This window comes from Achroia grisella, unplaced genomic scaffold, assembly GCF_030625045.1.
Source record: "Achroia grisella isolate CSIRO2021 unplaced genomic scaffold, CSIRO_AGI_Agris_v1 utg11170, whole genome shotgun sequence".
Classification (NCBI taxonomy): Eukaryota; Metazoa; Arthropoda; class Insecta; order Lepidoptera; family Pyralidae; genus Achroia; species Achroia grisella.
In genome coordinates this window covers 35,201-49,097 of record NW_026712583.1, presented here as the reverse complement: position 1 = coordinate 49,097, position 13,897 = coordinate 35,201, and the positions used below count along the sequence as shown (strand labels likewise).

General features: G+C 33.8%; 1 protein-coding gene across 1 annotated transcript in view; it reads left to right on the top strand.

The window, feature by feature from the left end:
* The first annotated feature begins 12,186 nt into the window (after positions 1 to 12,186).
* LOC131850127 (transmembrane protein 205-like) overlaps positions 12,187 to 13,897 on the top strand; it is a 28,261-nt gene continuing 26,550 nt past the window's right edge. Inside the window, exon 1 of the mRNA XM_059200300.1 lies at positions 12,187 to 12,463. Within this exon, the coding sequence (XP_059056283.1) occupies positions 12,219 to 12,463 (245 nt within the window). The 5' untranslated portion in view covers positions 12,187 to 12,218. The remainder of the gene's footprint in view (positions 12,464 to 13,897) is intronic.

Sequence of the window (13,897 nt, the reverse complement as noted above, 5' to 3'; positions counted from 1 at the left end):
TTTTTGAGATAAAACATATGTTCGTCCTCGTCATACAATTTATCTTCAAGTTTTATTGTGAATGTGAGTGATTTATTTATTTACAACTCTTTATTGCACCAACATTGAATGGACGTGACAAAATTAGAAAATTACATGGATTGTATGAAACTTTGTCTATTTATACCGATCGGGCTGAGACTTTTCATGAATAAAGCTAGTATTACGTAGATATCCCCTAAGATTTTGATAAATTCCACCCCTAAGGGGATAAAATTTGAACTAAAATTAAAGATTGTAGCTACTATGATGAAGACGTTCGTTTAAATAGGATATTGACAAATCCAACCCCATGGGGATAAAATAAGGGATGATGCAGGATGTAAATGTATTAGTTTGAACCTATCAGTACCTAATGGAACGAATAAATTAAGACGAACAAAATAATTTTTAGTTCTTTAGTCTATGGTTATTTAGAAAAATAAAGTTAAATTCCACGCGGACGAAGTTGCGGGAATATCAAGTTATTTTTATAAAAGTCTACAGGGTAACATATAAAAAAACAGACAACTAACAAATACTTACAACTAACTGTGTCTGCGACATCGTCCACCTTTCATAGTAACCTCGACCAAATAAAAAAAACAATAATCTAACGTTAATAAGCCAAAACAAAGTTTATCATTCTAGCTAGCTTCAAAAATGAATATATTCCATTATAAAATCTTATCTTAAGGGTAACTAACAACCAATTTTTACAAACTTTTAATGTAACATTTATTTATATTTAATCAACAGCCTAAAAATTCAAACTTCTATCTTTAAACAGGACAATTCTTCCATACAAACCTTCATCTCTCCTTTTAAACCTTTATGACTATTTTTTCGCATTGAAAAGTAGGTTCAGTAGTTTTGGCGTGGAAGCGGGACAGACTATATTATTAGTAAGAATTCGTGTACTGACCGATGTCGCGTAGGCAACACTGAATCATACTTATTTCTCTATATATAGACATTTAATAAGAAAACTTCAACGAATATGATATTCAAATATTTGAAGCGCGTAATCAAAAACAGGAAAAATTATATTATATTAAGGAAAACGTATTTAGAAATTCATTAACCTGCTATATGAAATGTGTGTCAGGGACAGACAGTTATATTTGTCTACTAGTGGTACTCGCGACTTTGTCCGTGTGGAATTTAACTTTAATTTTCTAAAATTAAAGTAGCCTAAGCTATTCCTAATTACATCAGCTACCTGCCAATAAAAGTCCCGTCAAAATCGGTCCAGCCATTTCAGAGATTAGTCGGAACAAACAGACAGACAGACAAATATTATAAAAAATGTAATTTTGGTGTATCGTATATCGTATTTATATTCATATGTAGTAAAAAGCGGTTATTTCAATATTACAAACAGACACTCCAATTTTATTTATATGTATAGATTTACACAATGTTAGCAATTTTTTAACTTTTATCTAATTAGAAAAGCAAACAATCTTACGGTCCGCCTAATGGAAAGCGATGACCGTCACCCACATGGGGTCGGTACTAATTGATGTATAAATAAAAGAGAGGGCCTCGGTGGTCCAGTGGTTTAGCACACCGCTTTACTTCCGATCATCGCGGGTTCGATTCCTCGCACGGTACAAAACTTTTGTATTGTAATACGCGATCGTAGGTCGATGCACTAGTTACAGCTAGTTCTTTAAATAAAATTTAAAAACTAAATAAGTAATCTAATTAATTTATACAGCGCCATCTAGTCATACGGTAAGCAAAGCTTGTGTTATGGGTAATAGGCAACTGATACAAATACATAGATATATATTTTTTCTTAAATACATACATAATATATATAGAAAATACACAGACTGGTACACACAATCATACTCATGAATACAAATGTTAGCATAGTGCGAGGAATCGAACCCGCGACCATCTAAAGTAAACCGGTGTGCTTAACCGCTACACCATCGGGGCCGTCTATAAAAATCCAGTAGAAATATATATGTCCACTTAATAATAGTAGCATTAGTAGGTACTTATATAAAGGTTGATATATCTTTAACATTGTCAACTGTTTGTAAACTACCAGACAGTGAGCAAACAGTTTTATTATCAATCAATATTTAGTGCTTCAACACTGGACATACCGTATCTCAAGTACCACGGAGTATTTAATCTTCAAACATATTGTATTTATTTATTTCAGGCCCATTTGTTATGGATAATAAAATGATGCACCCGCCTGCGCTAATGGTTTACGCTGGCGGGGCACCAGTGAAGGATAAGATGAGCATGAGGTCAGGTCAGTTAGCCCATCGTGACAAATTCACCATGAATTTATCACGATGGTTTCCAGGGGAAACCGCGTGGAGATGGTAAATTGTTAGCAATGGGGCTACTGTTTTCCATCACTAACAATCCCCCCTCCACTAAGCCCATATTTTTATTGATGATGATGGAATAATGCACCCTCTTGAGCTAACGGTTTACGTTGACGGGGCACCAGTGGAGGATAAAACGAGGTCAGGACAGTTTATCATGACAAATGCACCAGGAATTTATCATGATGGTTTCCAGGGGACCGCGTGGTCAACCTGACATGGTACATTGCTAGCAATAAGATCATCAGTCCACATTACTAATCTTTCTTACTTCCCCCCACTAGGCTCATATTATAAATACCTTATAGATTAACTTACATAAGAATTAATATTCATCATCTACTTCTTCCTTATCCCATTTATTTGGGGTCGGCGTAATATGTTTATCTTTTCCATTCCCTGTTCGCAGTGATCTCATTTTTTACTCCCTTTCTTACCATATCATCTTTCACACAGTCCATCCATCTCTTTTTCGGTCTTCCTCTGCCCTTATAACCATCCACATTCAAATGTAACTTCCTTATATATGATCTTCATTTCTACGCATTACATGCCTATACCACGACAGACGATTACTGTTATATTTCGCTGTCGGTTCTCTTTGATATTATAAACTTTAAGATTGTGCAATGAACTACCTACCAAGGTTTTCTCACGAGACTGCAGCATGGGGTTTTTCAAGAAGGGTATATTAAGGTTTCTTAAGGGTCGGCAACGCGCACGTGACACCCCTGGTGTTTCAGCCATCCATAGGCTACGGTATCCGTTTACCATCAGATGAGCCGTATGCTTGTTTGCCACCATAGTAGAATAAAAAAAAACTACGCAACGGATTTTAATGCAGTTTCTAGCAATAGGTGAAATGATTCAAGAGAAAGGTTTATATGTATTATACATGTACACCCTTGGGAAGCCAGGGCGTGTAGCTGGTTTGATAACAAAAGAAATTTTCGGCAGTCCTCATGTTACATTACAGATTGATCTCATTATTATTAACATTACATCATCCAATTCCTGGGAAGTGTACTCGTATAACATAATCGAATGATGTAATATAACATAGCCGAATCGCATATAACTGAGGTCTGGACCTTTGGCCCCTGTTCTTTCATCAGATATTTTTTTATATATTGAATTATTCTCTAATCTCTCTATAGTAATAAATGATAATAATGTCTCGCTAAATAGAATAAAACCAAGCCGCTATCTGTCTGTCAATAACCTAATAGTAATTGGGTTATTTATTAGAAATAATCCAGTCTATTGCGTTTTAGTATAATTTAAATATTTATTAGGAATGTTCATTAATAGGTATTATTTTAGGAATGTAGTAATAGTAATAGATAATACTGAAAATTAATTAATATATAAACCGAATTAAAAAACATTTCAATGTTTCTTTGTAACGTTATTTCAGTGAGAAATAATCTGTACATTTTGTTAATAGGTATCTCAATTGAAAAAAAATACATGGAGAATTATTATATACAACTAGCTGTACTTGCGGTTTCACTCGCGTTAAATTTCAATAAAAAATATAGCCTGTGTGTTATTCTGATGTATAAGCTATATTACTGTAAAGTTTTAACAAAATCCGTTCAATAGTTTTTGCGTGAGAAAGTAACAAATATCTATACTTACAAACTTTCACGTTTATAATATTATTATACTAGCTGTACACGCGACTTCGTTCGCGTGGAATTTTATTTTATTTTTTTAAAACAAAACTAGCCTGAATTCCTCCTTATTACATCAGCTACCTGCCAAAATCGGTCCATCCATTTCAGAGATTAACCGGAACAAATAGACAGACGGACGAAAATTGTACAAAAATATTTTAGTGTATACGGTACATACACCAAAATATTTTTTTTACAATTTTCGTATTTTTATTTTTTTACGATTTTGACATTTTTGGCAGGTAGCTGATGTAATAAGGAGTAATTTAGGCTACTTTTATTTAGTTTATACTATATGCATGTAGTAAAAAACGGTTATTTCAGTATTACAAACAGACACTCCAATATTATTTATATGTATAGATTAAGATTAAGAAGTCTCTCACGTCACTCGGGCGAAGCCGGGTCTGGCCATTAGTGCATTATATGAAGTGATGGTAACCTCAACAGTCCTCTTTAGACCTTGCCTCTTAGATGGGTATAGGTTACTCAGCTACCTGTAATATAACCTTAGGCAAACATAATTACGTGTTTATCCTCATTAAAGTCAAAGTTCTTTTGTATTTTGAAAAAAAAAAATGATGTAACATAATTTGTGTGAATTATATTAAATTAACATAATTACTCATGAATTGGTTGCCGTATGCCCTCCATAGGAATAGAATTAGAAAAAAGTATTTATTCAAATAAATACAAAAATTTAAGAACTTTTAATATACAGTGGACCCCCGGTAGTCCGACAATCATTTTGCAGGGCAGTGTCGGACTATCGAATTTGTCGGATTATAGAGTACTGCCTAAGACCCCTTATAGTCCGAATTTTTTTACAAAAGAGTACCTTGTAATCCGACAAATTATAGATCCAATGATGATTCTTTATATTATATACATATACAGTGGACCCCCGGTTATCCGACAAACGTTTTGCAGGATAGTGTCGGACCATCGTATTTGTCGGATTATAGAGTGCTGCTTAAGGATCCTCTGCTTATAGTCCGGAATTTTTTACAAAAGAGTATCTTGTAATCCGACAAATTACAGATCCAGTGATAAGATTCTATGTTATATATGTATATGCACTCTGAAGTATATTGTCAAAGTAATATTCAATAACAAATAATAGACAATGTCGGATTACAAGGGGGGCCGGATTAGACAGGGGCCGGATTACCTCGGGTTCACTGTAATATATTTCTTCTACTATCGCATTGGGAACGATGATTCTGCCAAAAAGAATGAGCAAAACACTTGGCTTGTGCTCTTTTCAAACAAAGCTACAAGTATATTCTATATACCTGTCTGTATAAAAATTACGTGTCAGATTATTTGTCCGCAATGGACTCCTAAACTATTGAACCGATTGCAAATTTAATTTGTACATTGTATGTTTATTACAACACACAATTTGATACAACTTGAAAGATAGGATAGCTTACATCTCAATTATTAGTTCCAATCTCTCAATTATTTTATTTCAAATTATTTAATATAACAAGAAATTATATATATAATATATAGCTATACAAATATAAAATATAAAAATGCATATATATTTTTTTTTCTCATTCTTCTACATAGATAATACTCAAAATGATACAAACAATCATACTCACTCATGTTTGTGCCGTGCGAGGAATCGAATCCGCGATCATCGGAAGTAAAGCGGTGTACTAAACATATAGACCACCGAGGCCGTGTAATACATAATAAGTATGTTATTACTCTTCATATTTCTATATTACATCAATAAAATGTAACACATAAAGCAACAAACGGAATGACAAAATCTCAAAAATCATTCCTTCCGTTTCGGAACCCTAAAAACTCGAGTTTTAAACAAACAAAGAGTAATTTGCAAACATGAAATTGTACATAATGATAATTTGGTAATGACGAAAAACAAGTTCAGCCGGGAGTCGATCTTCAACTCTTCGGCAACCGGTTATTCAGCACGTGGGAGCATGTTATATAATTCAGAGCGTCCACTAAATAAACCATGAGTTTCCTTGTATTAACAAAACTTGCGGATACTAAAAAGTGAAAATTGTCTCTTGAATGTTTATTGTATATCAAACGCATATTTTCATAACCATTTGACCTGGCAGTTAGCATGTCTTACTTCCGATGGTCACGAGTTCAATTTATGTATTCTATTCATATATTTATATTCTAATTCATGAGGATGATTGTTTGTGTCGGTCTATGTGTTTTCTATATATATTATGAATTTGCAAAAAAAATATCTTTGTATTTCTATCAGTTGTCTAGTACCCATAACACAAACGCTGCTTAGCTTGCGACAACGACTAGATGACGCTTTGTTGTTTATCCTGGGTCATTATTATTAATGGGTGAGAAAAATAAAAAATTAAGAAGAATTTGGTGATTAAGAACCTCATATATCCCTAGTCGCTCCCACGGGCAGGAAATCGACTCTATGAAGATTTCTTTGCTTATTAAAAGAAAATCCCTATTATTTACTATTTTTTATTTATGAATGATAGTGGAATGATGCACCCGCCTGTGCTAACGTTTTACGTTGACCTGGCATCAGTGGAGGATGACAAAATGAGCATGAAGTCAGTTAGCACATCTTGGCAAATGGCTATTTGCCACGATGATTTCCAGGGGGAACCAAGTGGAGATCCACCTGACATTGCTAGGAATGGGGTTATTAGTCCACGTTATTAACAATCTCCTTCTCTCTGGTATCTACTATGTCATAGATAAGAAATATAAATAGAAATAATCTTTATTCAAATAAACTCAATACAAGCACTTTTGTCATCTTTTTTATTTTACCACTCGTTTGGAAAGCAGACTCATCACAAGATGAATGTGCAAGGAACTTGTGTGTTGCTCTATTGAATAGATGTTTTTTTAAATAAATAATTACACAATAACAGGTAAGAGGCATGCGATAATCAACATAGATACCGCTACGCACTCAGTCTTAGTGCAATCAGATAATATTGTCAGTGCTATAAATTTTAAGTTGTTTGTACAAGAACATTATTATCGTTTACAAACTCATAATTTTTTTTAATAAGGTTTTTACAAAGGATGTGATTTATAAGTCATCTGATTCTTTTTCAGACAGAATTTGTACTGATTCTGGTAGTTTGTTGTAAAACCTTATGCAATTGCCATAAAATGAATTACTAACTTTAGTTAAACGGGTTAAGGTATAAATTTAGGTAAAATCAGTTTGTTATTATTATGTAAACTTTTATTAGTGTAATCACTAACTCTTTTGTCTATATTTTTCCTGGCATATGTGATATTTTCGTAAATGTATTGACTTCGACAAGCACCGGTGAGGATATTTGTTTGATTCCTAAAACCACTCTCGTAAAGACTCCCTGTTATCCATACCATAAATAGAGCGCATAAATACTTGCCCTTAACGCTATTAGTCACAAAAATACGAAAACATCACGTGCTATGAAATATCCAAAAGAGAAACATAAAATCGCTACGCCAAATCCACTAGGAGATATAAATTTAGAACTGTAGTAACAGTTTTTTGTAGTATACTATATGGTTTCCCGCCGGTCATGTGAGCGATCACGCGGGACATTCAGATTTCACAATGAAAATAAAGCTCTCACATAATTATGAGCGTGTTGGTATAACAAACGAGGTATGTTGACGATTAGTCAAGTCTGATTCGTATTGCCTTTATTAGCACTTCTTTTATTTTTTTCTCATCTATATATAACAGTTCACGTAGAGAGCTTGTGTTATGGGTACTAGACAACTGATATAAATAATTTTAAGCCTAGAATTTAATATCCGGGAATAGGTATTATTAATAAAAAAAACTGATATATATATTAAGATACATTTGTTTTTGTAATAATAATTCCTCTGAACAATTCACACAGCGCCATCTAGTCCCAAGCAAAGCAGAGCTTATCTTTTTGGTACTAGATAAATAATACAAATACATAGATACATATTTTGGAAATACATACATAATATACATAGCAAACACCCAAACTGATACAAACAATCAGATTCACGAATACAAACGTTATACGGCGAGGAATCAAACTCGCGACTATCGCTAGACTACCAATGTAAAATTCATATTGTTGTATAATACTAGGCACTAGTCACGCACTAGAAATTAAAATAGACAATTAGGTCAGTTGACATTTAATGATAACTGCATTGCTTAGTGATAAGGCGGCGCTAAGTTTAGTATAAGCTATGCCTACGTGCTTAGTAGAAGGTAACCCGACTGATATAAGTTGTAAGATACACGAGGTTAAATCATTAGCAACGAATTGAGAAATACCCAAGTACGTCTATTTTTTTCTAGCAGCTCCTAAAAGGAGATCATTACTAATTAAATAAATAATGTTGAATATTACGAGTACATAACGTCAATTTGGAATCACCTATAGCCGTCTGATTATGATTTCATATCGACCTTTCTATCACCTAAGACGAGTAAAAATATAGTACATGAACACAGAAAGTTTTTGCAGGCGACCTGGCGTTTGGTATGAATTGATGATATTTAGTGTCCATGAAATAGAAATAATCTTTATTCAAATAAACTTAATAGAAACTCAATCGGAATACAGTCTCATCATAAGAAGAATGAGCAGGAAACTCGGGTGTTGCTCTTTTAAATAAATGATGTTCCGATTTACATTTTTAAGAATTTTGTGTGAATACAAACTTCCAAATAGCAAAGTTGATATAAATGAATATTTGCTTAAGTAACAAAATAAATCAGTCATAATTATTATGAGTCGGGCTGTTGTAACACTGAACCACGGCGTTCTCGATTATTGAATCGATTAGGCATTGACCTAATCGACCTCACTCAGGACCAAATATTCCTTGTAGACCTAACTAAGCAACCACTATTTTAAGCATTTACAAGCATCTAATAATCATTTTGAAGGTTTCTTCCTCGAAAACAGGCCTGCCTTCCTTAATGAAATCACAGGAGAAGAGCCATAACATCTTAGTCTTCTGGAATTGAATAAAGGCAGTTTATCTTTAATCGTAATGTTTATTTGCTCTGTGGGTATACTATATCTAGTGTATAAACATTCAGCATCACACATGACGTTTCCATCAATATTTGATGTCGTACAACAATTAAACGATGTTTACGACCGGAGCACGTACATAAACGGTGTAATCTTCCAACGCAACCGTTTGCCATCGTACCGTTTGGTTTCTATACGATTATTGCGGCAAATCACTACATTACACAGCTCTAATGAAGTAACGGTAAAAAATGGGTTAAATTTTTTAGAAGAAATCGCACAAAATGTGTACTTCACAGCATCGTAGCCAGTGTAATACAACACCAAGTTAGATCCCAAAAGTCTTGATTTCGAATACTTGGCCTTCTCGAAAACCGGAACAAAAATCTAAGGTAGTAAGAAATCTAACGGTAGGGAAAAAAATAAAATTATAATGTAAAAATAATTACGTTCGTAAGCGGCTAATATGTCCTACATGAATAAATGATTTTTTAATTTGAATTTGAATCTGAATTTAAGAGTGTAGATGAAGTATTTACGAAAAAAAATAATCTATATATTTGTATCAGTTATCTAGTACACATGACACAAGCTATAGCTAGCTTAACTTGGGTCCAGATGACGCTGTGTATATTGTCCTAAGACTATTAATTAATAATTAAATACAAGGAAAGGTTTTGGTTTCAATTCAAATAATATAAAATCGTGCATACCGTCACATATCGTATCCACAAATTGAATCAGGATTTCCCCAGAAACCCGTAGACATTTTAAAGTTAGGGCTTCCCAGTACTTGCGTCACAGACAGAAGAGATATCTTTGACGTCATAGGGTCAAATTAGAAACCGCAATAAGATATTGATCGACGAAAAAATAATTTAGTGAATATGCTATTATTATTTGATGTGGTTTACTTTTATGTGTAAAAGAATATGTAAAATATACACCGAGACATAAACTATAATGTAATTGTAGCTTAAAATGTAATATTATATTCTACAATAAATAAATAAAAAAAGTATATATTTTCATTTCGTTAAAAATAAGAAATGACAAGCATAAGATAACTGAAATTTTCCAGAAACCTTTTGCTACACACAACCACATTCTAAAATCATATTCCAGCAATGGTATTTCCGAACCAGTACGATATTGAAACCTTCAAGAAAAGAGTATAATCCCTCTTAATAGGCCGACAATGAACTTCCAATTCTCCTGATTTTGCGGGTGCTCATGGGCGGCAGCAATCCCCTACCAGGTGAGCCGCATGCTTATCTTCTATGCTATAAAAAACTGAACTGTTAAAATGTACTTTGTCTTTATAAGATACTTCGGTTTAAGGGGTTCACAGCGCCGGTACGTGAATCTTATCTGGCGATAATATTCCTAGGAACTTGTACAGATAATATTCTGACTCAGTATTCCCTTACTGATTTTAAAAGAGATTAATGACAATATAATGAGGAAGTCGGCCTGCTTGAGCAGTCAACAGCTCAGTAGCGCGTCATGGACATCATTCCCTACCAATCATGGTACCCATACGTTCCCATTCGTAGGGCTAACTTGCTGTTCTATCAATATCGAAATGATTATGCTCTCTTACTTGTTATTGTGTAATTTTTATATAAAAAAAACATCTATTCAATCAAGCAACACACAAGTTTCTTGCTCATTCTTTTTGTGATGAATCTGCGTTCCGAATGAGTGGTAGAATAAAAAATATGAGTGTTCAAAAGTGCTTGTATTGAGTTTATTTGAATAAAGATTATTTCTATTTCTATTTCAAATGCCTTTGGAAAAAACATTGTTAGTAATGTGGCCTTTTTATCTTTACATAGTAAAAATAAATTCACAACCGCTGACTTATATCTTTTAAATTTATACATTTAGACACTTATATCTTTTAAATTTCGCAACGGATTTTAATACAGTTTTCACCAATAGATAGAGTGATTTAAGAGGAAGGTTTATATGTATAAATGCGGGTTATAGAATGAAACAAGGCGAGAAATTCAAAGATTTGTAATACATTCGTGCGAAGTTGGGACTGGTCGCTAGTATGATAATCGAATGGTGCACCTGCCCTAACGGTTTAGTTGCCGGGGCACCAGTTGAGGATGATAAGATGAACATGTCAAATTCACGTGGAATTTATCACGATGATTTCCAGGGCAAACCGCGTGGTATGATACATTGATAGCAACAATCCACATAACTAACTATTCTCTTACTTCCATTAATGGGGACTAGTTGCTCTGCTCCACCCATGTACCAAGTAAGGTTCTCCTCGACGCGATTCTCCATGGAAATCATAGCATTTAATCCTTAGGAAATTCGGTACGCCTGGTGCACCATTACAACTTTATCCGTTATAAAAAAAAACAAAATACAAGCAACAATATGAAGATATTTGCCGGCTAAAATAGGGCAGAGATAGGTATAGACAGAGCCAGAGACAGGTCATTCCTGGAAACCATATATTTTTATACATCGATGGTGGCAAACAAGTAAACAATCGTACATTGCGAGCGATGGAGTAATTAGTTCACATTACTTGCAGCCCCTCTCCCCCCCTAATCTTATATTCACCACTACATTGTATCCCCTTCGCGACAACTTTGACTTATCGTCCGGTGAAGCTGTAAAGGCCAGCTGCGGCCAACAGCATTAGAAGAGTCCGAAAAATAACAACTTTGACTCCACTTTCTCGTACACACAGATGTAATAGTTAAAAAAAATTAGGTAAGCCGCAAGCTGGTTTGTCTCCTATGCTATAAAAAAGTGCAGGCGGATGCAACCATCCATCATTATTAATAAAAAAATTGTTTGGCGATAGAAATGTTTAGAAATGAATCGGTCAATTTTTTATATTTTTTTTAATTAATTTTATTTAATTTAATAATAATTGAAAGTGATAAAGACGACTTTACACAAACTCTTCCTCAATTAGAATAGACAAGCCAAACGATAAATAAGTGACCAAAACCAATCAGTGATTTTTCAACGAATCTTATCAACGGCAGGCGTCAACGTGCGCACGCGCTGCTTACGGCACTGGTGGGGATAAGATTTGCTCGACTTATATTTCTGATCGCGGAGCCAACCCGCACAATCGACATCGTGCTCCGACCGGTAGCGTAACCAAAATAACAATGTGCAACATATGTACACATGACGTAACGTGCGTGAAGACGCCAACACCCAAACGGCAGACCGTCAGCATCCTGGAGCGTTTCAAGAACAAACACAACATTGTGACGGACCCCACCAATCTGGAGAAGCAGAAGGAAGTGGAGTACCAGCCAGACCTGCTGGCGGTATCCACGCAGTACACAAAAATTGCATACGATGTGTTCAAGCAGTACTCGACGAAAGTGCAGGAGACTAAGGCGTTTACGTGAGTAATTTTTTTTTATATTCATGTAAAATAACCTGTGATATCCCTCATGAGTTGCCATATTGTAGTTCTGAAGGTCTACGATGTCATGCCTTTGTAACTAGTCTTATAATAACTGACCCTTCAACTGAAAGACATAAGTTCATCTGTTCTCACAGTTAATAGTCTATTTTATTTAAAAAAAAAATATTTGACGAATGTACCTTAGAAGAATTGTATTTATTTGATTAATTCTTTCTTTTGAGTAACTAATTGTGAGTCAAAGTTTCCATTGAAGATTATGTATGAAAAATCATTGAAAATATTCTATTTCAAATATTTAGAGCGTTAAAATGCACTGACTATAATGTTGCAAATAGAATTGGCTTGAAGTCTAAATAAATCCGCAAGTAATAATTGACGTTATCTGTACTATACGATCTATCAGCTGACCTCAGAATCAACCACAATCTCTTTCTAATTATCATTAAACCACAAACTAATACATAGCAAAGCATATATATAATAAAATTTAGAAAGCGCCATGTCCGTATATTGAGTAATAAAAAAAACCTGTGCACATTGTACCAGAAAAAAAAATGTTTTTAGAATATTTGTCTATGCGTTACACGCGCTATTCTAAGATACGGCTTAACCTATTCTACTTTGGTTTTCACTGATGTATAATAGCAAGCTTGATGGAGATATTCAGTACATTATAGCAGAAAATATAATTTAATCTCGCTCTAAATACAGTTGCACATTACATATCAACTGTTACTTAGCAACAGGAATACTTTTTTTTTCTCTTCTTTTGGCTCCGGCGGTTTATGAATACTTATTTTGAATGTGATAGATTACACTTTTTATTCTTAAATCAATGTACCAAATAAAGCTTCCGTAATATTTACATAGTTTCTGTTTCCAGCCAGTCATTGTAGGAACAAAAAGTTATAAGCTTTTATAATTCGGAATACCGAGCGCACAAAATTGCGGGCGTAACTAGAAAAAAAGTAATTAAAACATTGCAATCGAGTGCGAAAAACTGCATTTATCGCACGAATGTACGTCGGAACTTAATGAATTCACGTTAATAGCTAACTATTAAGAGAACTAATTGTTCAATCAAAGTAAAATAGATTAGAAAGTCTTTGAGAGGCTAAATTAATCTACCAAGCCTTTAAAGGTTGGTTTAGTAAAACTTAAAAAGAAATTATAATTACTATTATATAGAATTGTATAAATTATTATTTCTTTTACATAGTACCTTAGTGTTAAACAAGTAATTGAACTATAAGGTCCCTTTGGAGGGTTCCGTTGTGATTATTACTAACTACAGTAATCTTTAATTAATTATAAACGAAAAAGTTTCCGAGTATGGATAGATGTTTGTTACTCTTTCACGCAAAAAGTACAAAACGAATTTTGATGAAACTTTGCAGTAATATAGCTTAT